This window comes from Leptonychotes weddellii, chromosome 6, assembly GCF_054177405.1.
Source record: "Leptonychotes weddellii isolate Sample4059 chromosome 6, ASM5417740v2, whole genome shotgun sequence".
NCBI lineage: Eukaryota > Metazoa > Chordata > Mammalia > Carnivora > Phocidae > Leptonychotes > Leptonychotes weddellii.
This window is the reverse complement of record NC_138374.1, coordinates 136,338,479-136,366,019: the sequence shown is the minus strand read 5'-3', so window position 1 is coordinate 136,366,019 and position 27,541 is coordinate 136,338,479. Positions and strand designations below refer to the sequence as shown.

Genomic DNA, 27,541 nt, shown 5'->3' with positions numbered 1-27,541 from the left:
ACCGTGAGGTGGGGGTGCTGCGGACCAGACCGTGAGGTGGGGGGTGCTGCGGACCAGACCGTGAGGTGGGGGGGGCTGAGGACCAGACCGTGAGGTGGGGGGGGGCTGAGGACCAGACCGTGAGGTGGGGGGGGCTGAGGACCAGACCGTGAGGTGGGGGGGGGCTGAGGACCGGGGGTTTCTAGTTGTGTCTGAGGTGGGCCCTGGTTCTGCAGGGGGCTTCCTGCTGTCTCAGGCTAGCCATCCGGGGCCCCCTGCCTCCGGGCAACGAGGTTGGCCTGCCCTGGGGTGTGTCCCTGCAGAACCGGGAAGACAGCTGGCTGCATTGAAAGGCAGTGTGGTTCAGGAGGGGCATCCCTGGAGGGCTCCCTGATGAAGGTGTCTGTACTCGCTCCCAGGTATCCCATACAGACCCCACGAGAGGCCTGTTATGGAGACATGGATGGCTTCCCTGGGGTCCGGAACTACGGCGTGGTGGACCCGGACGACCTCTATGACGTCTACTGCTATGCCGAAGACCTAAATGGTGATCGGGGGTGAGGGGTTCTCGGGGTTCTCTGCCCTCGTCCAGCGCTGTCCAGAGGTCCTCCTGGGGCCTTGCTGGACCTGTCGTCCCTCATGTGTTCAAGCGGGCATCCAGGGGGCATCCAAAGAAACAACCCAGGTCCCACCCTGCGGACACTGTCATGGAAGCAAGTTCATGGCCAAAGCCTGGGCAGGTGGCCGGAGACTGGCTCTGGGTCTCACCCTGCTGCCACCTGCTGCGCATCTCTCTACCTCTTAGCATCTCTGGGCCTCACTCCTTCTTTGCGGATGAGGAAGTGGAGCCAGGCCCCTCGGAGTAGTGACATCTATCCTGAGGCTCTACCCGAGCTTTGACCTGAAATAGGGTAGTTGATGCCATGTCTCAGACGCGGAGACAGAGGCCCAGAGAGGCCAGCCGAGGGTCTCTGCGGGAGCCCAGGGTGGAAGGGGCTCCCAGCTTCCGGTGACCCAGCCTCGTCTCCCCTCCCAGGAGAGCTGTTCCTGGGCGCCCCTCCAGACAAGCTGACGCTGGAGGAGGCGTGGGCATACTGCCGGGAGCGGGGTGCGGAGATCGCCACCACGGGCCAGCTGTATGCAGCCTGGGATGGTGGCCTGGACCGCTGCAGCCCAGGCTGGCTGGCTGATGGCAGCGTGCGCTACCCCATCGTCAGGCCCAGCCAGCGCTGCGGGGGCGGCCTGCCGGGCGTCAAGACACTCTTCCTCTTCCCCAACCAGACTGGCTTTCCCAACAAGCACAGCCGCTTCAACGTCTACTGCTTCCGAGGTGAGCGACCTCCCTGCAGAGGCTGAGACGGCCCGCTCTCTGTCAGGGACACAGAGCTAAGCCGGGGCCCCACCGCGGCTTGGACCCACGTTTCTCCCGTCTTTGCCGCTTGCCTGAAGGAGCCCTGGGTGACACTCGGCTTGGCACCTAGGGTCCTCGTTCTGCTTATGCCTTCTGGCTTGAGCTGTGTGGCCTCGGGGAACACCTGCCTCTCTGTGCCCCCTCACCTGCCTTCCCTTCAGCCATCCATGGCTTGCCTCTCCAGGGTCAAAGCCACCTCTTCAGTTTTGGGCGGTTGGAGAGGTTTCCATTTCTGGTCAGCTCATTAGCAGAGCAGAGATGACGGACATTCTCTGAATCCAATGAATGGTGTGCTCCAGTTAACATCGTGCCCTCAAGAGCCCTCACGGGGCTTCCAGAACCTTCAGCTTGAGGGTGTCAGATATTTAACCACCAAGTGTTGATGGACAGACACAATTCCCCCCACAGGGAGCAGATCCTCAAAGACAGTTGGGTGTAGAGATGGCTTTCTGACCACATCTTATATTGGGGGCTGACGGGAAGGCAGTGCCTGGGACCCCCAGAGGCACAAGGCCCAGATCTCGGGTGGCTGACAGTCATGGGGTGTCTGGGTCTTCACTGCACTTGTGAGCCCACAGTACTGGGCTGGAGGCAGAAATGAAAGGAGAATCCCCTTACCTCCAGGGAGCTCCTGGTCTGAAGGAGAAAGACACTTCTTCTGCCATGGGAGCCTCCAGTCCAAGAGAAGATAAGATGCCTTGCTCCCAGCATGAGGAGAGACTGAGAGAAAAGCATTACTTCTGCTGGGACAGATCTCCAAATATATTTAGTCCGGGGCAAGGGAGCGGTGGGGAAGTGAAGTCCATAGGAAGGCAGGTCCATCTAGGAAGGCCAACTGGAAGAGGGATGATGATGACGATCACAATTGCAGGGAACATGTCTTTGCACTGCTCATGACTATGTGCCGAGCACTGTCCCAGAAAGACTTGGAAAGAGCAGCTGAATGGAGAGGAGGGCGAGGGAGAGGATGACCGGTTGGGAACAGGTGGAGGACAGAGGCGGGCAAGGGCATGGCTTTGCTCGCCTGGCAGGAGCAAGGCTCACTGGAGCAGGTGATGGGGGCAGGACGTGCCGTCACGTCTGGCTGAGCACCCACAGCCCTCGGGGCTTTTCTTAGCCCAATGCCACCATCGCTTCATTGGTTTTCTGATCTTGGTTCTCTTCTCCAAAGACAGGTAATCCTTTCTAAAGCTCCAGTTGTTTGAAGGGAGCAGCTCCCTGAAGGATGGGGTAGCCCCTGTCTTTGCCCTCCTGCCCCAATGCTGAGACCCTCAGGTGGTGACTGCTGAATGTCCTTCCCGCACTCCGCCCTTCAGCTCTCCTGGGTGTTGTCCACCTGTCCCCTTCCATTTCAAAAGTCTTGGGAGCCCTGGGAGCCCTGGGAGCCCTCACACCTTGCTCCAAAAGCAGGGTCCCAAGGTGCTGAGACCACCTCTCTATCCTTCTGCCTCCATCTCCTTACTCAAGGGACTGTCTCTCTCCTGAGCCTTTCCTGACCACTCTATCTAAAGTAGTATTCCCCACCACTCTGTCTCCTGACTCTGTCTAATTGTTCTTTATATGATAACATTATAATATATGTTTTTTTGTTTGTTATCTGTAGCTAGGCTATAAACTCCCTTAGGGCAGGAGGCTTGCTTACTGTTCTTCACTGTATCCTCAGTGCCCAGAAGAATGCTTGGCATGTCACAGAGTGGGCCCTTGATTAATTCTTGAGGAACAAGTGATGAACTCCCTCCGTGCTCCCTGGGTCCCCTGGGTCCTCCACAGGAAGGATGAGTGAGAATTGAGAGAGTCTCATGGTCTTTGAGTCCAGTGCTGAGACCGTGGGTCTGTCCACGGCTGTGGCTAGAGGGCAGAGCCACCTGGTTAACCTCCCACTGGCACTTCCCTCCTGACACAGACTCTCCCCAGCCGTCCGCCACGCCTGAAGCCTCCGACCCAGCATTGGACCCAGCCTCTGATGGGCTGGAGGCCATTGTCACGGTGACAGAGACCCTGGAGGAACTTCAGCTGCCTCGGGAAACTGTGGAGAGCGAGTCCCGGGGAGCCATTTACTCCATCCCTATCGTGGAGGATGGCGCGGATGGAAGCTCCACTCCAGAAGACCCAGCAGAGGCCCCGAGGACCCTCCTCGGTAACTGGAGTCCCCTAGTAAGAGAAGGTGGGGGTGAAGGTGTAAGCCCAGGGTGCTGCTGGGCTTACGGCTGGCACGACTTGTCCTGTTCTTTCTCAGCATCTCCTCGATGCAGGGCATCTCTCCAGTAATCTTCCAACCCTTGCCTTTCCAGCACATTCCACTCCCAACTCTCTGGGTCTGGGGAGGAGGGTGCTCCCTCCTTTGTTCCCTCCTCCCCCTTAGCTACCCAAAATAGACTAGAGGATTTCAAGCCTAGGAGAGAGAGCTACAATGACTGTGTTTTTTTCCTGGGCTAATGAGTGCTCACAGAGCGTTCTCCAGGTAGTCTCAGTATTGCTGCTCAAGCTGAAGGTCTTCTGGTGGGGAGCAAAGACAGCCTATCCCAGGGGCAGCCTTTCCCCTCGCCCCCAGGCCTCCCCTTCCCACCCCTCCCCTGCAGTGTTCCGGTCGGAGTGGGGGTGGGGGGCTGGTGCTGTCCCTGGTGCTGAACCATCTGTGCTTTGTCTAGAATTCGAAGCGCAATCCATTGTACCTCCCCTGGGGTCCTCAGAAGAGGAAGGCAAGGCTTTGGAGGAAGAAGAGAAATACACAGATGAAGAAGAGAAAGAAGAGGAGGAAGAGGAGGAGGTGGAAGATGAGGCCCTGTGGGCCTGGCCCAGCGAGCTCAGCAGCCCGGACCCAGAGACTCCTCTCCACACTGAGCTAGCCCTAGAGGAATCGCTCTCCCACGCATCCCCACCACCAGCGAGTGCAGTCCTACAGCCTGGTGCATCACCACCTCCCGATGGAGAGCCAGAGGCTCCCGGGCCTCCAAGGGTCCTTGGACCACCCACTGAGACTCTACCCACTACCAGGAACGGGAAACTGGCATCCCCGCCACCTTCCACTCCGGTTGGGGCGAGAGAGGTGGGGGAGGAGGCTGGTGGTCCTGAGCTGTCTGGGGTTCCTCGAGGAGAGAATGAGGAGACAGGGAGCTCTGAGGATACCCCTGCCCTGCTTCCAGCCACACAGGCCCCTGAGAGTGCCAGGGAACTGGAGGCCCCCTCTGAAGAGAATTCTGGAAGAACTGTCCCAACAGGGACCTCAGTGCGGGTTCAGCCAGTGCTGCCCACTGACAGCGCCAGCCAAGGTGGAGTGGCCGTGGCCCCCTCATCAGGTAACTTTGCCCAAGGCTCGACCTTCCTCTTTCTCCTCCTTCCCTTTCTCCCCCTTAAGCTCTGGGTCACATGACCTATGGTCCTTTAACCCCCGTTGTCCCAGCCTCTCCTATCCTTTGCCTTCGTTCTCCTACACACCTCTACCTGCGGGTGTCCAGTCTTGGATGCCGCACCTGTGACATCCATCCCCGCTCTCTGATTTCTCACCTCATGACTCCCAACTCCGTGGCCCCACCCTGTGACTCCAGCCTCACCACTGACCACCTGGGGCCCTTTCCTGCCCTTGGCTCTCCACCTGTGACTCACCGGCCCCACAGATCACCCCCAGCCTCATGCACCTTAGGTGCCCTGGGGGCTTATTGTATTCTTTGGGGCCCAGGCCCCTCTCCTGCTACCCCCTCCCCCTCCAGTGTGCCATCCCCTTCAGCCACCCCACTGATATCAGGGAAGCCTGGGATTCCATCCCTGCCCTCAGCCTCTGGGGTCTAGGAGAGCGCTTATCCCCACAGAGCCTTAAGCGACTACTTCTGTGAAGTATTTTTTCGACTGTTTCATGGAAAACAAGCCTTGGAAATAAATCTCTATTAAACCACTTTATAACCAAAACTCTGGCACCCTCTGTCTCCATCCCCAGCTGTCTGCCCTTTTCATTCCTTGGATTTGTGTTGCGGGCAACTCTATGATGCTCCCCTTCGCACCCTGTTTCTCCCTCTCCTCTCTCCCTTGCTCTCTGCGCCTCTCTGCCTCCTCCTCTTCATCCTCAGCGAGTGCATTTTCCTGTCCTCCCTTCTAACACGCTCACTGGTCCCTCATCCTCCCCACTCGGGCTCTCCTCTGCCTTCCTTGCTGACTGCCACAAGCCCAAATCTGAATGTACAGAGGAGTCGGGGTCTGTCAGTCCGCGGGACTGCCGGGAGTTGTAGTCCCTCACTCCTGATGGGGAGAAACCTCCGCCAGCCTGAGAGTGTGTGTGCACTTGTATTCACTTCTGATCCATCTTGGTGGCTCCCTTCTAGAGCTATACATACAGACTAGTGATGGAGGAAGTCCATCTTAGTGTTGAAGCCCATCCCTGGCACCCGGGTACCCCAGCCTCCCCCATCACAACTCAGCAGGGGGACGGGATCTAACTTTCATCCCACTGCCCACAGCCACCCCCTCCTTCACTGGCCCCTGCACTAATGACCACCTCACCCCTCGGAAGAATGGTCTCACTCTCCTTGAACCCAAAGGATCTCAAAGTCCCTGATGCTGGAGAAGACACAAATCAGGAGGCGAGGATGGAGAGGAAATGTAGAGGGCAAGGAGTGTGGAGTTAGGTTCTGGGGTCTGAGAGAAGTCCCACTGACACAGGGAAGGTTGAGCTTCCCAATGGAGACCCTGGAGAAGGCTGGGGTCCTCCCAGTCCCAGGACCGTCCTTCCTAGATGGTCCAGGGTGGGCTAGGGGCCCCTGCATCACACCCAGCCTTGCCCATTTCAACCATTGGCTCCCTGCCCAGCTGGCCTTGGAGTTGGGTGCTGTGTGGGTTGGGAGGGGGTTTGGTGCGAAGAGAAGCAGCAGTGGAGTCTCTGCGCTATCTTAGTTACCCCACCAGGAGGCGAAGGGGTGTCCTTTGGCCTGCTATTGCAGCAGGAGGGAAGAGCTTTCTGGTCGTGTATAGTAGGTGGCCCCAAGAGGGGGGGAAGGAGGAGCAGAATGTCTCCAGAAGAGTTCCTTCACGTCCACTCTGTCCGTCCTAGGTCAGGTTCTTCCCCCTACAGCCAGGGGAGGGACCTCATGGCCTGGGTGGGGAAGCAAGTTTGGAAGTCTCTGTCCCCCAGGAAAGTGTGAGGAATGGAAGGGGCTTTAGGACGCCTACCCTCTGTGGGGCCTGGTGCTTCATGGGTTAAGTAAAACAGCTCCCCTCCCCCTTTGCCTGGGGAGCTAGTGCTGGCAGCTTGGAAGAAACTATTGGCAGGCTAGGAGGGGAGGTGACAGAGTGGGGTGCTGGAACAGCTGGTTCATTTCACCCCAAACAGCTAGGTCATTCCAGCAAAATTCTTGGGATCACCTCCAGCTTCTCCTCCCCCTTCTAGCCCAAGGGAAGCACAGTGGGCCTTGCCCTTGGCTGCTAGGGGTATGGCCTGCTCTGAAGAGTCCTGCTCAGGGCCGATTTCCCCTTCCAAGCTGAAAGCCCAGCCCTGCACCGTCAGTCTGTGGGACCATCTTCCCCTTCCTGAACCAGAAGGAGTGAAATCTGCCCATCCAGCCCTCGGGCCTGGTCTAAGGGCAGCCACCTCCCATCCCAGGATCCAAAGGAGGAGAGTCCAGAGGAGAAGGCAGGTGACCCAGCCAGACAACAGATGGCAGGCCTTCAGGGTCCTGTGTCAGTCTAAGAAGACTGCCTGGAGGAGAGAGTGCCAGAAGAAGGGAGAGAGATGGATCGGAGGGGTTTCTAGGCTGGGGAACGTGCAGAAAGCCCGAAGTGGAGGGGAGTCTGGGGAGATAAGAGGGGAGGCAAGAGGCTGCATGGTGCTGAGAGAGTGTGAGGAGCCGGCACTGTAGGACTGTGGGAGCCCACAGCTTCATTCCTGGGGGGCGGGCGGCGATGAGGGCATAGAGTCAGGGAAATAACGTTGGTGCTTCACTGTGATAGTGCTTCCCATTGGTGCTTCTGGGGTGGACTTTACCCCCTCCTGTAGACAGCAGAAGAATAGCTAGCCTGCCCCCACCTCCGAACATCAGGTCCCAGAAGCAGTAAGGGACCAGCTTCAGCTCTCTGTCGCTACGGTGGCTGGCCTCTCCTCCGGTTTCACCCAGCCCACCTAAACTGTACAGAACTGTCAGGGACCTGGCCCCAAGACAAGCAGGTGGGGGACTAGCCTCCAGGCCCAGAGGGGTAAAGTGACCTGCGCAATGTCACTCAGCAGAGCCAGGAGCGAGATGAGAGTCCAGCTCTCATGACCCACAGCCCAGTGTCTTTCCCTTTCGTGGGGTTGGGTTCTGGGGGCCTTCCTGGCCACTTTCCCCCAGCCTGTTACCCTGGGTCCACACTGGTGGCCATGGCAATGGCCAGCACAGGGCTGAGACGATGCTGAAGGGGAGGTGCTGAGGGGGGTCAGCATGGGAGAGGAACCCAGAACTTAGGGTTGGGCTGACTGCTAAGGTGCCGTGAGAGCTCCCAAGACAAGAAGGTCGGGGCTGTGGGCTCTCTGAACCCTCTTCTGGGGGGCTCAGGCCGCAGAGCTGTGCCCCCTGCTCCCCCCACCTCACTTCTCTCCCCCCTCAGGTGACTGTGTCCCCAGCCCATGCCACAATGGTGGGACGTGCTTGGAGGAGGAGGAGGGGATCCGCTGCCTGTGTTTGCCTGGCTATGGGGGGGACCTGTGTGATGTTGGTGAGTGTGTTGAGGGGCGGTGGGGGGGTAGAGCTGAGGCCTGGACCCTGCCGCAGTGTGCTAGCTCTGCACCCCAGAGGGAGGGCACCGATTTGGGCCTTGTCATTAATGAATCCCCATTTTAGGCAAATCACATAACCTCTCTGAGCCCTACCCTCGATTTCCTCATCTGTTAAGTGGACCACACATACCTTTCTCAAGCGGTCCCCCAGCGAGGAGTGCACAGCGTGCACCTGCCTCTGGCCCTACTTGCCAGTTCTCTTCTGGGAAGAGAGGAGGGCACAGCCCTTCTCTAGGATGGAGGATTGCGGAGACCCAGTCCGGGACTCCCGCCCTCGCCCTCGTTGGTCCCTGGCGCTCAGAGGACGAAACCATCAAGGCCCCTGCACCGGGGCCTCTCGGGGCTCCTCCTCGCCCCCATTCCCCGGGGCCCTTGGGCGCCCGGCCTCCTGCCCCTTAGCCCCGCCCCCTGAGGCTGCGGCGGCGGGAGGGCCGTGGCCCCTCCCGCCTCAGTGAGCCACCCCTCTGTGCCCAGGCCTCCGCTTCTGCAGCCCCGGCTGGGACGTCTTCCAGGGGGCCTGCTACAAGCACTTCTCCACGCGGAGCAGCTGGGAGGAGGCGGAGACCCAGTGCCGGCTGCACGGCGCGCACCTGGCCAGCATCAGCACGCCCGAGGAGCAGGACTTCATCAACAGTGGGCTGGGGGCGGGGCTGGAGGGGACCCCCGTCACCTGCTCTCTCTCACTCACTCATTAACCCATCATTAATCACGAGTGAGTGTGTGAATTAATTACCTCCCTTGTTCATTAATCCGGGTACTCAGGACTTGGTTTACCTCGTTCATTCCTTCCGGTTTCCGTTCTCCCTCCCTCCCTCGCACTCCGCGCGTGGGTAGTGGGGCTTCAGCAGGACCCGGCTGAGGCCGGCGCAGGAGGTCCACCTGCACCAGCCCGACGACCCCTGCGGCCCCTCCCCGCCTCCCCGGCTCTGCCACCTCCATCGGCTCCCCCACTCTCTCTCCAGTTTCCCTTTTCTGGCCCTGCTGATATTTTTCTTCTCCCCCACCCCTTCCGCCCGGCCCGGGCCGTGCCTTCTATGCGTCCGCGGGCCGAGGTTGGACGGACCGATTGGAAAACCGGGAAGCGCGGGCTGGGTCTGGCGGGAACGGGGAGCGGCGCCACCTGCTGGCAGCGGGGCTCACTGCACACCTGCGTCCGCCCGCGCTTCCTCCCCAGGTCGATACCGCGAGTACCAGTGGATCGGGCTCAACGACCGGACCATCGAAGGCGATTTCCTGTGGTCAGATGGCGTCCCCCTGGTGAGAGGCTCCGGCTGCCCTTTAGCTGGCTAGGTCGATTCTTCCAAGCCCTTCTGCCCTCCACCCCCAGTGACCTCATCCCTCACCCTCCTTTTCCTGGTCCCTTCTCTGTCCCTCTTCTCCCTGGGCCGGCCTCCCTTCCTTGCGTTCCTCTCTCCTCCCATCATCCCTCCCCCCAAAGCCCGCGACCTGTCCTTTCACCTCCTGGGCCCCCTGTTTTCTAGTGCCCCTCCCACCCTCCTTCTCGGGCCCTCTGGGTCCATCTCTCCCCCTCAACACCCCCCTCCACCGCGTCCCCCCAGCTCTATGAGAACTGGAATCCTGGGCAGCCTGACAGCTACTTCCTGTCCGGAGAGAACTGCGTGGTCATGGTGTGGCATGATCAGGGACAATGGAGCGATGTACCCTGCAACTACCACCTGTCCTACACCTGCAAGATGGGGCTGGGTGAGGCCGGGCACGGGGGAGGAGGGGGCCAAGACGACCCGCGACTGGTGTGTGTGTAGGAGGAGGGGGCAAAGCTACAGAGGAGTCAGAAATGTGTCCCAGGCCATGCGCAAGGGGGAGATAACAAATGAGGTGGGTCCACTAGGAACCTCTGCTCTTTTTTGCATCACATTGAGGCCCTCCCCGCACCCCCCCCCGCATCCCGATCCTGGGAACTGTCACCCACAGAGCCAGGCTCCCAGTTCTTGACTGTGTCCCCCCTGCAGTGTCCTGTGGGCCTCCACCAGAGCTGCCCCTGGCTCAAGTGTTTGGCCGCCCACGGCTGCGCTATGAAGTAGACACGGTTCTTCGTTACCAGTGCCGGGAGGGGCTGACCCAGCGCAACCTGCCCCTGATCCGCTGCCAGGAGAATGGTCGCTGGGAGCCCCCCCAGATCTCTTGTGTGCCCCGCAGGCCTGTGAGTGCTGGGAGGATGCTGGTGGGGGGCTAGCCAACAGTAGCCCTGGGCTCTAGTCCCAGTTCCACCAGCCACTGGCTGTGGGACCTTGCTGCCATCGCTGCCCCCTTCTGAGGCAATGGGGCGGGGGTGGGGGGATGCTCTGGGATCCCTTTCAGTGCTGAAGTCTGAGAGCATTGGCCACACTCTGGCCCGGGCAAGTGTTTTGTTGAGATCATGACCCCAGAGGGCAGGCTCTGAGACACAGGGAGGAGCCCAGCATAGAGGCTGAGTGTGCCTGTCTTTCCCAGGCTCGAGCTCTGCACCCACTGAAGGCCCCAGAAGGACATCAAGGGAGGCTCCTGGGACGCTGGAAGGCACTGCTGACCCCTCCTTCCAGTCCCGCCCCGGGTCCCTAGACAGCAAGGCCTTCAACACTGCCGCCCCCAGCACCGCCCTCTCCCCCCACCCTCTTCCCACTGCAGGAGGTGACAACAGGAGAGGGGTGGAGCTGGAGTCCAGGGGTCTGTGGGAAGTACGGGGCAGCTCCCTCTCACCCCTACCCTGGGCATCAGGTTTCCCCCCCAGGGCCTCAAGGAAGACCCTAAGTGCCTCAACTGCCCTCTCCTTGCCATCCTGTCCCCTCTGTTCCCCTGGGAGGCACGTGGTCCACCCACTCTCAGATTTCCCAGGGAATGGGTTTGCAGGATGGAGTACCTGTATAACCAGCAGGAAATAAAGCTGCGTTTGATGCTTCTGTATGAGAGAGAGAAAGAGAGGAGAGTGGGGTTGGGCTGGGCCTCCCAGGATATTGATTAGATTCTGAAGGTCAGAGAAGTCCCCAAGATGTCAGTGGAGAGAACAGTGCTGGCAAGGAATAGCGGCCCAGTGCCGATTTACGGAATGAAGGAGCTCACGGGAGCTGGGGGACAGGATCAGGGTGTTGGGAAGGAGCTGGAGTGACAGAGTGTCCAGTCAAGCAGTCCTGGACAGTCTGGGGAGGGAGAGGGACGGAGGGCCCACAGAGGAAGGCGGGGAGGCCCCGTGCCTTGGTGGCCCAGTTCGGAGGTTCCCCAAGGGGGGGGGGTTCTCTCGAGGGTGAGGGTGAAGGGAATGCAGGTCTGGGGGCCAGACTGCAGGAGGGCTTACTTCCAGCAGAGGAAGCAGAGACGGGAGAATGGGGCAGCAAGACAAGGGCCGGGCAGACGTCCCCAGCCCTGCTGTGCGCTGGGCTCCGGGAGGGACCTGGTAGTTCTCCCGGCTGTGACCGGCAGAGGGCGCTGCAAGGCAGCCTGAGAGTGCCGTGTGCGCGTGCGTGAGTGGGGCCGGGCGGGAGGAGCCGCAGAAGTCCGGGAGGCCGCCAGGGGGCGCCGCGACCTCTCGTTCGGAGCAGCCGGGGTGGGAAAGGGGGTAGCGGGCTGGCGGGCAGAGGGTGACTTCCGGCCAGGCTGCGCTGGCCCCGGGGGCTGTGAGTCAGCGGGGTTGGGATGGTGAGGTCACTCTCGGAACCGGGGAGAGGAGGACGGGCCATGAGTGCGTGTGTCCCTCACCGCGGCGCACGGCACCGTCCTTCCTGGGCCTTCGCGGTGGGGGGACCCCTGCCGCCGCGGGGCCGGGCCCCCAGGATACAGGCACACGCATGCACACCCCGTCGCGCGCACGCGTCTGCTGGCGCCTGCCGGTCATCACTCACCCACAGGGCAGTTCGATTCCTTTTCCTGGAAGTCGGGAAAACCTGCACACCTCAGAGACAGGAGGCAGATCAGAGGAGCAAGAGGGCCGGGGGCCATGGGGAGAGACCCAGAGACAGCGAGGCGAGGCCGGGCAGGTGCCGCGCTGCCCAGCTCCTGCGCCTTCTCCGCCCTGCACGGACACCCCAAGCCGGCGGTCTTGGATGCGAGCATGACTTCCAGGCCCACACACCCCGCATTCCTTTCCTCACCCGGGCTCACCGGCCCCACCCTCCGCCCTCCCCACACAACCCAGCCACCATGGCGAGGGAATGGGGCTGTTTCCTCAGGAGCTACAGGGAAGAAAACGATCCTGGGGCCAGAGTAGACCCCACTTCATTCCGTACTACCCTGCGATTGCCTCGTCAGTGCATTGTTAGGGACGTCAGGCCTTTAGCGGGAACTGAGTGGATCAAGACCCAGATGGCCCCTTGAAGGTAGGGCCTGAAGAGAAAGCTGAGGAAGGGGCAGTGCCTGTCCCTGGGCTCCTAAGGGGGGTTGTCTGAGAAACAGATCCTCACAGAGATGGAGTTGAGACGGCAGGGGGATCCCCCAGAGGGCTCCTGGCAGGGAGCTGGAGGGGCTTTGGTTTCCCCGCCCGTCACCAACACTTCCTCACTGAGTCTCCCCCACGGCTGTAGGCAGGGGTCCACCGTCTGACGTGTGGATGAGGAGAGGCCCAGAGGTTGACACAGGGCTGGAATTGGAGTCTTCCCCCCCTCCCCAACACCTGCTTTAGCAAGTCTGCCGGAAACGGAAGCCTTCTCCTGGCTTTGTCGGGCTTCCTGGAGGAGGGGGAGCTGCTGCAGGGATGACTCAGCACTGTGAACGGAATCCAGCCCTGACCCCCGCGCGTGTGTGTGTGCACGTGGGGGCGCAGGGGAGATGGCTGGGGAGGGGGATCAGCACCTCATGCTCATGGGGGCGCACCCTGCCCCTCTAGGAACTGCTGAGCCCCCTGACGTGTGGTTACCTTCTCTTTCCCACATGTCTAACGTGGGGACCCCTTAGGGCTTCCTGTTCTCTTGGAAGGAGGTCAGAGTGAATGGATAGAAGTAGAGAAGGAGGCAGGGGCCCGAGGGTTTGGTGAGATGGACTGTCCAGGTGCCCTCCCACTACCATGGTCCCCGGCATTCCCCCAGACTGCTCTGACCCCCACCCCGCCTCCCCATTCCTCCCCTGTCCCCACCTCCCCACCCCCAACTCCCACACACTGCCCTGACCTCACTGGGGCCTTTGTCCCAGCCTCAACCACGTCTGTAGGACTGTCTCCTGCGCAGGGAGAGAAAGGGCCCCATTGTCCTGGCTGCCTAAAGACTTCCAAAAATGCTCAGCTGGTCAGACCCCCGGGGCTGGGAGGGCTCACCCTGGGGACTGCAGTCCGATCCCTGCCTGAAGTGAGGACCCAGGTGCCCTGGCTCCCATCTGCCTCCTCCAGACCATACAGTCCTTCCTGAGATCTCATTTCCACTCTCACTTCCACTCCGCCTGCTACAAAGCAGCCGGCTTCCTCCTGGGAAGGAAGAACTGAAAGACTCAGCAGCAGAGCACGAGGAAGGGGTGGGGAAGGGGGGAAAAGACAGGAAAAGAGGGAGAAGGAGGAAGAATGTGAGGACGCTCGCCCACCGGAGGACTCTGGCCTCTAATCGTCTGAGTGGGTGGATCTGCAGCCTGTGTGTTTATTCCCTGATGGTTTTCCTTTAGTCTTTGGCTAGCTTGTTAGCCCAGGGAGGGCTGTTGACCACTTGGGACTGGGGCATTTAAGGGGAGCAGTCCACAGCCCCCTAACCTGTGTTCTGTGGACCCCAAGAGGTGTCTAGGGACTCTTAGGAGCATTGGCAGGGGACATCTCTCTGTGCCTCAGTTTCCCCATCAAGGTGAGCTGAAGTTCTCTGTGACATGTGAGGTGAATAGAAAAGGAAGGAGCCCAGGAGAGACCAAGGGATTTGGGAGTTGGCAAGGAACCAGGGAGAGGGAGAAAAGCAGGTAGCAGATGTGGAGAGGCAAAACTGGGGAGACAGGGAGAGAGAGTGGGCTTGTGAGTGGTGAGCAAGACTGAGCAAGGGCCCGGGAGGGGCCAGAGCCAGTGAGGCATCTCCCCAGCCCCGAAGCCTCCAGCAACCCTTCCTGGGACCCTGGGGCCCTGGCTTGTCAGCAGCTGAGCCCACAGCTGCTGAGAGCTGGTTCCTCGATGGTGGCCCCCCGGCATCTGCCTCGGTTTATTTCTGGAGCTGCAGCTGAGTCATGGGGGTGGGCAGGGAGAATGGCGCTGGAGGAGGGGAGCTTGCGGCTCCTGGACAAGACTGGAGGGGCCTATGGGGTCTGGGCCCCCTCCCATTGTCAGGTTACAGGAGGGCCGTCCACCCTGGGGACCCGGGAAGAATGGGGCCTGGGGAAGACGTGGGAAAGCAGGAGCCAGGTCCATTGCTCCTGGAATCTGGAGAAGAGACAAGTGTGATCTGGGTGTGGGGGTGCTAGGTTGGAAAGGGGCCCCCCAGCAGAGACAGAAGCAGAGACGTGGATGTGAGACAGGAAACAGCTCCCTGTTTCCTTCTGCTTCCTGCCCCAGAATCGGGGGTGGGGGGGTGGGGGCCTCACCTTAGGCCATTCTGTCCCTCCTCCTTCATTCAGTCCCTTCCTGGTTTAGTCCCTTGAGACTCTTCTGTCTTTCTAAGGTGGGCCCGCGGACTTAGGAACAGGCGCCTGGGTCCTTTCTTTACCCACTCGCGCTGCTGCGTTCACAAGAAGCGTCTCTTTCCCCAGCTCCCAGGGAGACCCATCCTGCTGTGGGACCCGTCTCCCCCCAAGCAGAGCCTCTGCTGCAGGGTGGGAGCAGGTCCCGGGGGACCCGGGGGCCCGTCCCCAAGCCCAGAGTCTTCTTGGGTTTCCTGGGCTCGGGTGGGCTTGGTCTCCGTCCCCTCCCCTCGCTGTGGGCAGCCCAGAGGGCACATTCCAGCTGAAATTAAACCACATTCCTTCTTGCCTGCCTGCCAAGGATACCACTGCAGACACAGCAGCTGGGACACCAAAGGGTCAAGTGGCAGCAGCTGGTCCCCCAGGAGGGGCAGGGGGGCGCAGGGAGCTGAGGGGCCAGGGCGTTTGGAAGCAATGGATGAACTCTTAAGTGTTTGATCTGAAGAGGCCCCAGCGAGAGGGGCAGCCAGCAGGGGGCGGTGTAAGGTGAGACCCCGGGGAGCCACAGCCTCATGGAGCCTCAGGTGGCGGGGCCCCAGCGCTGCCTTCTCAGACGACCCTGGACGACACCCTCCCCACCCCTCCACTGGGCGCGCACAGCCGGCAGGAAGCCCGATGGCCCTTTAAGAGGCCCCCCTCGGAGCTCCCTTGGCCCGAGCCCAAAGCCCAGGCCTTTGATTCCCTCGGAGACCCAGCGGGTGGCCCCGAGGTGGCAGAGCAGGGACAGCATCAGCCTGGCTGAACGGAGCGCTCAGCCCCTGACCTCACCCTCTGGCGCCTCGGCCTGCATGGCCTTATAAGGAAGTGCCCCATACAAACCGAGGAAGCCACCTCCGGCCCCCCACCCCGCCCCCACCCCGTTCCGAGGCTATATTTACCCGGCAGAGGCCCCAGAATAACCTCCCGCTTGTCCTCGTGTTGGGGGGGTGCTGGGGGGTTGGGTGCTGCCTGTCCGCTCCCTCCTCTGGGGACTCCACCCTCCGAAACGCTTCCTGTCGTCTGACCTCATCACAGTTCCTGCCCTCATTCATTCCCTACCTGTTTGCTGAGCACCCTGGGCCCCCAGAGACCCTGGGCTGGACAAAGTCCATGCTCTCCTGGAACTTTCTGAGAGGACGGGGTCCGCTGAGCTGCGGGCCCCGGGGCCCTCCCGCTCCCTGGCCTCTCCTGCGGCTCCTGCCCAAGTGTGGCCTCTCTGCGGGTAGGTACCTGAGAGCTCTGTCCTGGGCTCTCTCTGGGTGACCCCCAGGCCACCCACCCTCCTGCTCTTGTCTCCACCCTGGCCCTCTCTCCTGAACTCCGAGGCAGCTCCTCCGGATTCTCCGGCTCAGAAGATGGGACCCCCTTCTTCCAGCTGCCACACCCCCTCCGTCCCCCACAGTGGGCCCCCAAGAGCTGAGATCCTGCTTGCCTTACTGCTGTCCTCTTCGTGCCCACTGCCACCAGTGGCCCTGCTCGGACCACTGCAGTAGCCTCCCCGAAGCCCATCCTGGCCAGCACAGGTTATACTGAAAATGCAGACCTGGTCCTGCCACCTGTGGCTTCAAGCCATCAGAGGCTCCTCACGCCCCCCGGAAGACGTGCACACTTCCCGGCCGCCTGGCAAGGCCTCAGCCCAGAGACCCAGACTCTCCTTAGCCTCCCTGCGAACCTTCTTCCCCCTCACCCTCCACCTCTGGCCACACACGCCTTACCTCTGCCCCTCAACCCCCTGGGCTCTCTGGTCTTGCCCCAGGATTTTGCACATGCTGCTCCCTCCGACTAGGATCCTTTCCCTCCCCCTCCTTCCCCGTCCCCCTCCCCCCCCAGCCCAGATCAGGTGAGGTTCCCCAGCCCCTCGGCTCTGCACTCCCACAACCTCCTCCTCCTCGGCTCTCTTCAAACGTGACTTCCATTCAGGAGCCCTTGTTCAGTTAGAAGGGGGTAAGGAACCCTGGATTCTCAGTGTCTGCACAGTGACAACACATAGTAGGTGCTCAGCAAATATCTGTTGAAAAGTGACACTCCTCTTATCACTCCCGGAATGGCGCTGTTACTGTCCAGCCTTCATTTCTCTTGCTGCATCGACAGACTGCCATTTCCAAAGAGAACACACCTTCCACTACTTACCCCCTTTCCGGAAGTCCTGACCTCTAACTCACATCCTTCCCCCTGTTCAGGACTGTGGGGGTGACTCTGTAGGGGACCAGGGATCCCAGCATCAGGGGGCAGGAGGGACACCCGGGGACAGGGAAGGACTGCTCGGCGTGGCCTCTGTCCTTGGCCCCTGGCCCAGGCGGTGGTGCCCGAGGGCCTGGGGAAATCAAGCACAGGGCTCCTCTGTCCCATGAAGAGGGGCAGCGGGTGGGCCCTACTTGCCTGGATGCTGAAGTGCTGGGCCCCGGGCCCGGCGGGCTGGCGGGATCAGACCAGGCCTTGCCAGCAGTGGGTACAGGAAGGAGAGCGGGGGCCTTGGGCTGCCAGAAGGGTGGGGACAGACAGGATCCTGCACCCAAGGGCAGGGGTGTGTGTGACATGAGGGCCTCGGCGCCCAAGACAGAGACTCCTGAGTGGAGAGGGAGACAGCGGGAGTCTCTCGGGGCGCCTCCTGTCCGTCCACCCCTCTTTGGCCAGAGGACCCGAGTGCAAGCCAGCGGGGCTAGGACTGGGGCTGGGGTTCCATCCTCTCATTGTCCCCCTGCCTTCAGCCTTGGGCCTGAGGAGAGGAAGAGCCTGCTCCCGGACTTGGGCTGGCCTCCAAACGTGGAACGTTTGTTCGGTCGCCCCTACCCCGCCCCCAGCCGGACACTTGGAGGGGCTGCCTGCCCTTCCTTCCCGCGGAGCTGAGCCAGGAATAGTTTCTCTCTGGGTATCGTGACTTCAAGGCCTCAGGCCCCACCTAACCTGGGAACCCCTGGTCTCTCCCTGCCCCTCACAGGGACCCGGAGCACTCCTGGGGAGAGAGGTGGGGGCGGGGAGAAGCTGTGGCTGGGGGGACCCCAGGCCGAACCCCAGTTGGCAGCACAGCCCCTGGCTCCTTCACACCTGACAACTTCGGTTTACCCCCACCTCACGGCCTCATCCCATCTTCGGGAGGCAAGTCCCACTGAAGATCTAAGCTGCAGCCCCCCCGCCCCGGCCTTCCCCAGCCTCCTCTTGCTCTTCCTGCCCCCAAGGCACCCCCCAACCCCTTCCCCGTCACCCAGCCCAGCGCCCCTCACTCCGACTGAGTCTGAGGTCCAGAGAGGTTAAACACTGACCAGAGGCCACACAGCCTCCCTCATCCTGCTCTGACCCAGCCACTTGGAGCCAACATTGCAGGCCAGATGACTGTTTGGGTTTGGAGGCAAGGGGCTCATTATCCTGGCGGCACTGAGGGGCCGGGGGAGCGGGGAGGATGCACAAGGTGGGGTGGCCCCAGGCCTAATCCCTGTCATCAGCGCTGTGGGCAGAGATGATGATGGGCCTGACTTCTGCCAGCACTGGGGTCACCTGGACTGCCACCCAGCCCTCCCCGGGCCCCATGAGGCCTTCCAGTTCCTTCTCTCCTCAGAGGCAGCCCCTCCCCAACATTAGCTTCTTCCCCAGTCACCCTGTCTCCTCTACTCCGCCCGGCCCTGAGGAGCCCCCACACTGGGGAAGGAAAAGTCCAGACTTCGGGGGCGGAAGAACTACTTTATTCAAGCAGGGATGAGCCAGACACAACATGGCAGGAATACGGGGGTCAGGACCTGGGAGCACACCCTCACCCAGTGGCCAGACACCCTGAGAGGGTGCAGCGAGGGGGGACAGGGCTGGTGAGCCCTGTGGTGAGGACCACCACAGCCCCCTCCCCTGGGAGGAGCCCTTTCCAGATGGCAGGAGGGGGAGAAGGGGTGTGGGAGGAAAGGGGCCTAGTCCTACAGTGGTTCAGCTGGCTGAAGCCTCATGGGACAGCAGGGTCGGAGGGGCTGGGTTGCATTCTGGAGCCTCCGTTCTTGGGACGCACCCCCATACCACACCCTGCTTCACCTTGGCCGGCCAGCCTCTGGGACAGAAGCCACAGGTCAAGGGATCATAACTTAAGGGTGCTGCCTCTGAGCAGGGAGGGGGCTGAGGGACCCCCCTGACACGTGCGCACACACACACACACACACACACCCCGAGTCCTCAGCGAGGGAGGAGCTCTCCCTAGTCCTCCCCTGAGGACCACGAGTCGACATCTCCTTCCCTTGGAGTGAACTTCAGGAACTGGCCCACGCCAAGGTGAAGAGGAGGTCCTGCCCAAGGGGCCTTCAGGGCACTCCCCTCGTCCTCCTCCTCTTCCAAGGGGCTGCCCTGGTCCGCCTCAGGGCCCCCCAGTTTCCCCTGCCCTCCTCCCTCGGACTGCTGCAGCCCGTTTAACACCCCCCCATTCACACGCTCTAACTCCTCCTTCAGGCTGGGGCCCTGGCCATTGACACCCAGGCTGTCCCCCACTCCCAGGCCCATGTCTCCCACCCCACTGAGGGTTCCCAGAGGGCCGGGGACCTGGTCCTCCCTCTCCAAGGGAACAGGGCCAGATTCCTCGTCCGAGCCCGAGGGCTCCATGCTGTCCTGGGACTTAGTCTCCAGGGCAGTCATGCCAACATCGGCTGCCATGCCCCTCAGGCCATCATCCCAGGGGACGCTGCCATCTGTGGTCTCAGACCCCAGGAAGTTCCCTCTCTGAGGGCCACTCAGGGCCGGGAGGGGGCCCACAGAGGACCCTGGGCCCCACTGGTCAGCCCCCGACTCCCTCCCATCTTCTTCCTCTCTGTCTTCCTCTCCGTCCTCCCCACTCTCTTCCTCATCTGCAAACCCATCGGACTCCCCATCCCTGTCCCAGGCTGCAGGCTCCAGCAGCAGCTGAGGCACTTGGCCTGGAGGTTCCACAGCCTCGCCGGGGATGCTGGGAAGGAGAGAACCCTCGGTCTCCAGGTCCTCAAACTCCTCCGACAAGTCAGAGTCCTGACCACATTCCTCCTCCTCTTCCCCAGGCTGAGCCCCACAGCCCTCAGGGGCCAGAACAGAAGGATCCCAGCCTTCCTCTCTGGCCTCCCCTTGAGGGGAGGGCCTCTGCTCTCCAACCAGGTCCCACTTGGGGGAGGCTGGGGACCGGAGATAGAGGCCCAGGGGAGTGGAGTCAGGAAGAGTCTCCCCAAGCTCATCAGCCTCGCTGTCTTCTCTGTTCTCCTCCCCCTCCTCCTGGAGATCCTCAGGGCTCCCCTCAGAACCCAATTTCTCCTGCTCCCCCTCCAGCCTTCCCAGAGCCTCTGCACTGCCCTCCAGCCCCCAGCCAGCCTCCTGGCTCCCCTCAGCCAGGAGCTCGAGCCCAGGGGCATCTCCAGGGATTGGGGCGGGCGCCCGGGGCTCAGTGGGCCTTGGGCTGGGGGGCCCCAGCACTAGCTCTGCATCTTTTCCTGCTTCCTCTGACCCCAGGGGCCTGGGCTGAGGGGTACCCCTACTGCTTCCACTGTGAGAGGGGCACTTGGTCTCAGCGGGGAGCCCCGCCTCTGCTCCCCACGGGGCCCCCGGCTCTGCCTCCTCCCAGCCCCTGGGAGGCTGCAGGGGGTCTGTGCTCTTCCTGGACGGGGTGGAAAGCTCTGGGTCCAGAGCAGCTGCCTCCTCTGGGTCCTTTCTGGGCCCTTCCAAACCCTGCATCCTCTCTGCCTGCAAACCTTCCTCGCCCATGGGTGACGCCTCCCTCTCCTCTCTGGCCGGGGGGCCTGGGTCCTCCAGCCCCACCACCTCCTGCTCTGGTCCCTGCCGGCTTCCCGCAGCAGACTTGCCCACAGCTGTCTCTAACCCCGAAGTGACCTCTGGGGAGGCCTGGCCACCCCCCAGGGACTCATCTCTACCTTCCAACACCGGCTCTCTCACCTCTGACACTCCCTGGGGAGCTTGGAGGCCTGGCACCCCCACTTGCTCTGGCTGCCCTTCGGGGTCCCGGAAGCCCTCAGTGCCTCCCTCCCCACTGGCTCCCTCAACTGGGACCCTCTGCTCTTTGGGCTCAGGGCTCCCTGGGTGCCCCTCTCCTGTGCTCCAGACCTCCCCTGCGGCCACCAGCCGCAGCTGTCCATGCCCCACAGACTCCTTCCCGGCGAAGCCAGCCCACTCCCTCACGTCCAGCTTTGCCTCAGCCTCCTGGCCCGCTGCCGCCCTGCCAGGGGGCAAATCCTGCTCCAATTCTCGGTCCCCCACCACATCTTCCCACCCCTGCTGGTTGGCAGACAGTGGCAACTCCGGTCCTTCCTCTTCCAAAGACCTCGGAGACTCTGGATTCTCCATCTGCTCGGGGGTCTCTTCCTCGGTCAGGTTCCTTTGACTTTCCTGACCTAGCTCTTCCAGAGGTCTCAGATTCTCTAGGTTCCACCCTCCCAGAGATCTCAGTGATTCCTGGTCCCCCTTATCTAGGGGTCTCAGTGTCTCTCGGTCATCTTCCACAGAGTCCAGTGCTTCTTGAATTTCCTTTTCTAGAGGTTTCATTGTCTCCTGATTCATTTCTTCTGGAGACCACAGTGACTCTTGAGTTTCTAGAGATTTCAATATTCCCAAGTCTTCTCTTGCAGACTTTAGTGACTCTGGATTCTCAGTTTCTGAAGATCTCATTGTCTCTACATTCTCTTCTTTTAGGAACCTTAATAACTGTTGATTCTCATTTTCAAGAGGTCTAAATATCTTCTGGTCTTTTCCAAGAGACATGTGTGGCTCTGGTTTCACTTTTTCTAGAGGTCTCAATGTTGCCTTGTCTTCTTCTACTAGAGACTCCCCTGGCTCCTGGTTCTCTTTTTCTAGAGATCTCAATGTCTCCTGGTTTTCATCTTCTAGAAACTTCATTGACTCCTGGTTCTCTTTTTCTAGAGGCCTCAATGTCTCCTGGCCTTCTTCTTCTAGAGACCCCACTGGCTCCTGGTTTTCTTTTTCTAGAGATCCCAATGTCTCCTGGTTTTCCTCTTCTAGAGACTTCACTGGCTCCTGGTTCTCTTTTTCTAGAGGCCTCAATGTCTCCTGGCCTTCTTCTAGAGACCTCAAGGACCTCTGGTTCTCTTTTTCTAGAGGTCCCAATGTCTCCTGATTCTCATCTTCTAGAGACTTCACTGGCTCCTGGTTCTCTTTTTCTAGAAGTCTCAGTGTTTCCAGGTCTTCTACTAGAGACCCCACTGGCTCCTGGTTCTCTTCTTCTGGAGGTCTCATTGTCTCCTGGTCCTCTTCTTCTAGAGACCTCAAGGACCTCTGGTTCTCTTTTTCTAGAGGTCCCAATGTCTCCTGGTTCTCATCTTCTAGAGACCTCACTGGCTCCTGGTTGTCTTCTTCTAGAGGTCTCACTGTCTCCTGCTCCTCTTCTTCTAGGGACCTCAAGGACCTTTGGTTCTCTTTTTCTAGAAGCCTCAATGTCTCTTTGTCTTCTTCTTCTAGAGACCTCAGTGGTTCCTGGTTCTCTTTTTCTACAGGTCTCAAGGTCTTATGCTTCTCATCTTCTAGAGAGTTCAGAGACTCTTGGTTCTCTTTTTCTAGTAGTCTTAAGTTTTCTAGATTCTCATCTTCTAGAGACCTCAGTGGCTTCTGAGTCTCCTTTTCTAAATCTCTTTTTGACTCAAAGTTCTCTTCTAGAGACCTTACTAACTCTTGATTTTCCTTTTCTGGATATAAAAATGTCTCTAGATTACTTTCAAGAGACCTCATTGGTTCTTGATTCTCCTTTTCTAGAGATTGCAATGTCTGTGGGTCCTCTTTTCCTACAGGTTTAAGTAGTCCTAGAGTCTCTTTTTCTAGAGGTCTCACTACTTCTGCATCCTTCTCTTCTAAAGACATCAATAGCTCTTGATTCTCCTTTTCTAGACCTTTTGATGTGTCTAAACTCTCTTCTTCTAAAGACCTCAGAGATTCTGGATTCTCCTTCTCTAGAGATCTCACTGCCTCATGGCTCTGTTTTTCCAGAGACATCAGTGGCTCTTGAATTTCCTCTTCCATAGACTTCAGAGTTTCTTTTTCCAAAGGACCCTGGGAGTCCTGGATTTCCTTCATGTTCAGATCCCCATCTTCTTGCCATGTTTCCTGCTGCAAACTGTTCACCATTTTTACCTCTATGGCCATTTCTTTCTCTGCCAGCCCCCAGATTTGCCCTTCACCTTCCTCCTGGAATCTGCTGGCCATTCCAGACCCACCGGGTTCTCTACCTTTGGCCTCTAAACTACAGGGGTCAGGGCTGAGGGGTGGGGCCAAGGAGGTATGATCCTCAGGGGACTGGCCAGTACTGGCCTCTTGTTGCTCGCCTCCAGGCTCCTCTGGTCCTGGCAGGATGCTGGAAGGGATGGCTACCTTGGCTTTAGAGTGCAGGGCCTCTGGAACCTGCTGCCTCCCAATCTGTGGCTGGAGCAGGGAGAGCGGGGCATCCTGGGCTCTGATCTCTGTATCTGTAATGGCACAGGGAGCCAGAAGTGTGGGCGGGATAGGGGTGCTGGCCAAGGTTGGGGTACGGGCCTGGAGGAATTCTTGGCTCTTCAGAAAGCCTGGCACTGGTGTCTCAAGGGTATCAGGCAAGGGCAAGGAGAGGGAAGTAGGGCTCAGGGCAGTGAGCAAAGGTCCCAGATGCTGGCCCTCTGGGGTCCCAGGGAAATGCAGCTCCAGCTTAGGGTCTGGAAAGGCAGAGGGGAAGAAACAGCGTCAGTAGGGACTGGCGGTGGCCCGGAGCTTCAAAGCAGCTACCACTTCTGGCAAGAGCGCCCATGAGCCCTGCCCCCACCTTCCACGGGCTGGGCGGAGAGTACACTCACTGCTACAGGAGGCCAAGGAGTCAAGACCTAGACTGGGTCTCCCAGGAGAGGAATCACTCTGGGGTATAAAGGGCAAAGAAGGAGAGAGTGGGGGGGAGGGTCTGGCCCCTCCTCTTACCCTGGCAGCTGAGGAAAGCCTTGGAAGCGCTGCCGGGGGTCTGCAGCCGGGAGTTCTCGGCCTCTAGGAGGGTCCTGCGGATGAGGGAGGAAATGCTGGGTCAGCCACCCGCCCGCAGGCCTCTGGCAAGCCAGCCAGGGAGGACTCGGCTGAGCCTGTGTCCCTGGCCCTGCCCGATTCCTCTTCATTTCCACTGCAGCACAAGGCCACGCGTGGGATTACACTTGGCTGCACCCGGGGTGTCCCATGGACACACCCCACAGCATCACACGCTTACTTGGGACACAGGGCAGATTCCCACACAGTGCGCACACACCCACACAGCCCCCCCCCCCAGTGATCTCATCCATCCTGTGGGGCCCATTCTCATGCTAATTGCTGCCTTTGTGCACAGTGCCCTCCGGAGGGTCTGAGTAGGGGGCTTGGGGGGGGGGGGAGTGGGAATGCTCAGGCCGTTCCCATGGGATAGCCTCCCTCCTCCCCCAGGGGCCCCAAAGCTGGTCACAGACAAAAGCAAATGAATTCCGCTCTCTCTCTCCAAATCCTTTTCATGCCTCAAAAACCAGTGGTTAAGCCTGCCCAGACCCTTCGCCTGAGTGGTTTGATTGGGGGTCAAGGCCTTCATCCTGGGACCTCTAAGTACTCTGGATCCCAAGCCTTTCGGGGCAATGGAGGTCTTTGTGTCCATGACCCTGCCTCCGTGCCCCACGGGGAATAGGAGGGGACGGAGAGGGGGAGGGGTGATGCAGAACATGCTGCTCCTCTCAAGGACTCTGAGTCTGCTTAGTGTTTGCCATGGTCTCACCTCTGTCCTTGCTGACGGGGCACCTGCTCTCTGAGCTCTGTGCCCCGTGGAGGTACAGTGCCCTCTTCCTCAGCCCAACACCCTCACTGACCTTCCCTCTCAGGGCCCTGCCTCCCCTGCCCTCCTGATCCTGTCCCGGGGCCGCTGTCTTAGTTGGCCTTTGAGTTCTCCGGGTCCTGTCCTCATTGCATGCCCAGCCCCAGCCCCCACCCTGTGGCAAAGCCCCGTCCTCAGGCTCCATCACTGGGTCCTCAGCCGGACAGGCCAATTTCCCAGAAGAGACTGTGGCTTTGAGAGAGGCAGCACTTGCTCGGTCTCAGCCTTTCTGGAGCCAACAGGAAATGTGAGCAGCAGAAGGGCTGGGCACAGCCAGGGCGCTAGGGCTCGAGGGGAGTCAGGCCCATGACATTCAGGATGGAAGGGCCTTGGATGTCACCCCCCGCATCTCCCATCTCCAGACAAGGAGACCGAGGCCCGGGTCAGGTGCCCCACCCCCAACCTGCAATTTCTCCTTTGTGGGGCTGCCCAAGGACATCATCGCCTCAACATGAGTGCGTGCGCGCACGCGCGCGTGCACACACACACACACACACACACACACATACACACTTTGGCTTTTCAGCCCCTTGGCAGGGCTCTGGATGGAGAGGCCCCACGTGTGTCCAGCTGTCTCTCCTGAGGCCGCCCCACTCAGCAGCCTCGCCTCTCCTTGGGAGATTTCCCAGGCACAGGAGACTATTTTGGTCCCGAACCCACGGCGGAACAGGTGGGCTCGGGTGGAACCCGTCCTGGTGCGGTAGGAATCAGCCCAGAGTCACAGAACCTAGCGGTAGCCCAGTGGCCACCACCCATGGCTCTGGGCTCCTTGGGCGGAGCTCGGCCTGCAAGGGCGTGTGCATCCTTGCACCTGGGTGGGCCCAACGAACCCATACCTGTATGTGGCCACCTCCAGGCTGAGGGACATCTGGAGGTGCTCCAGCTGCCGTCGACCTTCCAGGACCCGGGCAATCTGGCTCTGCAGGCCCTGCTTCTCCTGCTCCAGGGCATCCACCACCAGCTGCAGAACAAGGGGAGGCAGCCCGTGAAGGGCCGGCCCCCCACTAACTAGCCTGCTCCCTGACCGACTCCTGCCTCTACCCCCTCCGTCCTGCCCGGAGCGCCCCCTCTGGAGCCCCGGAGATGAGGCTGATGGCCCTCCCGGGCTCCCCCAGGGGCCGGCTCCTTCTCTGAAGATGCGGAGCGCAAACGGGACTTCAGCTCCCACAGGAGGGGGAGGTGAGGGAGGAGAGGAGATGCTTACAGAGAGGAGAGGGAAAGAAAGTGAACGCAGAAGGAAAAACGATTAATCAAGAGGCCCGGAGCACGGTCCCAGTCACTGTCTCCTGGTCGGTCCTCACACCAGGCCCCCACCCCCTCCACTTCCCACATGTTCTGGAATCTTTCTCCTCACAGAGGAGGGGTGGGAGGTGGCCGTGGCCAGACCTCTGTCTGGCCCAGGCGGGAGGCTGTTTTCCCAGCTGCTGGTCCCATCTGCGCGGGGTGAGGGGGAGCAGCTGTCCCGGCTTCTGGAATGTGCTGGGGGGAGCTGAGAAGCTGGGACAAGGGAGTAGGGCCGGTTGGTGGCCGCGCCTCGAGGGCCCCTGACTCCCTCCTGTCGAGGGGGAGGAGGGCGGCTAGGAACGGGGCCGACTCAGCGCTGGGGGAGCTGGGGGCTGGGAGTGGTGGCCCGCGCATCTTCGGAGCGACAGCAGAGGCGGGGACAAGCCCGCGGCCCCGGCCAGTGAGGAAGCCGGCCAGGGGTGTGCTCTTCCGCACGGCTCCGAAGCCCGCCATCCCCACCCGACTCTAGACAAAGTTGGGAGAGTCAAGGGCCTCCGGCACCACTACGGGCTTTCTAGAAGCGGCCCCTGAATGGGCAGCCGCACCCCGCACCGCCCTCCCGGGCCCCTGGCCCCACGGGGCCTGCGCGGCTCCCCGACCCTCCCCGGTCACCTGGAACTTCTCGGTGGCCCGCAGCCGCTCCTGCCAGCCGCCCTGCAGCCTCTGCTCCAGCGCCGCCCGTAGCTCCCGCAGGCCGCCGCGCTCGGCCCGCAGCTGCTGCAGCTCCCGGCGGCCCTCGCGGGCGCCCTGCACGGCGCGGCCCAAGCGCTCGCGGGCCTGGCCCAGCGACGTCTCCATGCGCGCCACGCGCTCCTGGAAGCCGCGCACCGCCCCGCGCCACGCGTCGCCCAGCTGCCGCGTGAGCTCCTCCAGCTCCGGGGCGGGCGCGGGGGGCCCGCGGGGCGCGGCGGGGCGGCTGGGGGCGCGGGGCCGGGCGCTCAGGGCGGCGCGCTCCTCCTCGTGCGCCGCGCCCACGGCCTCCAGCTCGCGCTCCAGCTGCGCCGCCCGGGAGCTCAGCCGCGCCTGGGCGCACTTCTCGGCCTCGGCCGCACGCCGGTGGCGGGCCGCCTCGGCCGCCGCCCGCTCCCGCGCCAGCCGCTGCCGCTCGCACTGGCCTGCCACGCCCTCCACCTCTTCCGCCAGGTTGTCGCGCGCCACCTCGGCCGCGTGCTTCTCCCGCCAGCGCTGGTCGACGAGGGCCCGCAGGGCCGCCAGCTCGTCGTCGGCACGGGCGCGCCAGGAGGCGTCCCCGGTCTGTGCCCGGAGGCCCCCGAGCTCCGCGCCGAGCAGCTCATTCTGCTCCTCTAGGGCCTTCACCCGCGCCAGGTAGGCCTCCAGGCGCCGGTTGAGCTCCCACATCTGGAAAGATTCCTCCCCCAGGCAGCCCTCCATCTTGCTCGCAAGTCTGACCCACCGAAGGTGGAGAGACGCGGGGCAGCGGGAGAAGCCAGCAACTCTCAAAGCTCTTAGGACGGACGGGGAGGGAAAAGGGAGACCGGCGGGGACAATGGCGGGGCGGAGCGAGGAGCAGCCGAGCGACTGAACGTCGGGAGTGGGAACGAGGCTATTCATACTCCCGCCAGCCAGGCGGGAAAAGGGGCGGGACCCGAGCCTTAACCCCTGGAGTTCGGGAAGCGGGGCGGGCCCGCGTCCGGGCGCCGCGCTGTGCCGGAGCCTGGAGCCGATCTGAACGGCTGCCCGGGGAATCCGATCCCACCGAGTGGCTTTCTGAGGAAGGAGGCCGTGCCCAGACCTGGGCCTGTGGAGGGGGCCCCGGGGACCGAGGCCTGGGTGG

The 27,541-nt window shown here is 61.4% G+C and overlaps 2 protein-coding genes across 3 annotated transcripts; one reads left to right on the top strand and one right to left on the bottom strand.

Moving 5' to 3' along the window:
- The first annotated feature begins 145 nt into the window (after positions 1-145).
- BCAN (brevican) lies at positions 146-11,025 on the top strand. The gene is made up of 11 exons (XM_081825417.1): positions 146-153; positions 399-526; positions 1,016-1,309; positions 3,294-3,527; positions 4,039-4,686; positions 7,958-8,065; positions 8,601-8,759; positions 9,301-9,383; positions 9,686-9,830; positions 10,097-10,287; positions 10,578-11,025. Exons 2-11 carry the CDS (start codon positions 439-441, stop codon positions 10,683-10,685), a joined length of 2,058 nt encoding a protein of 685 aa, XP_081681543.1. The 5' UTR covers positions 146-153; positions 399-438; the 3' UTR covers positions 10,686-11,025.
- Positions 11,026-18,324: 7,299 nt separating this feature from the next.
- Positions 18,325-27,457, bottom strand: NES (nestin). Of its 2 annotated transcripts, none has more exons than XM_031040094.2 (4): positions 26,359-27,457; positions 25,299-25,423; positions 23,562-23,635; positions 18,325-23,305 (listed from the first exon to the last, which is right to left on the bottom strand). In XM_031040094.2, exons 1-4 carry the CDS (start codon positions 27,316-27,318, stop codon positions 18,840-18,842), a joined length of 5,625 nt encoding a protein of 1,874 aa, XP_030895954.2. In that variant the 5' UTR covers positions 27,319-27,457; the 3' UTR covers positions 18,325-18,839. The 2 variants fall into 2 exon arrangements, with proteins under 2 accessions (XP_030895954.2, XP_081681542.1); XM_081825416.1 differs by having other exon boundaries at positions 18,325-23,083.
- Between the last annotated feature and the right edge of the window lie 84 nt (positions 27,458-27,541).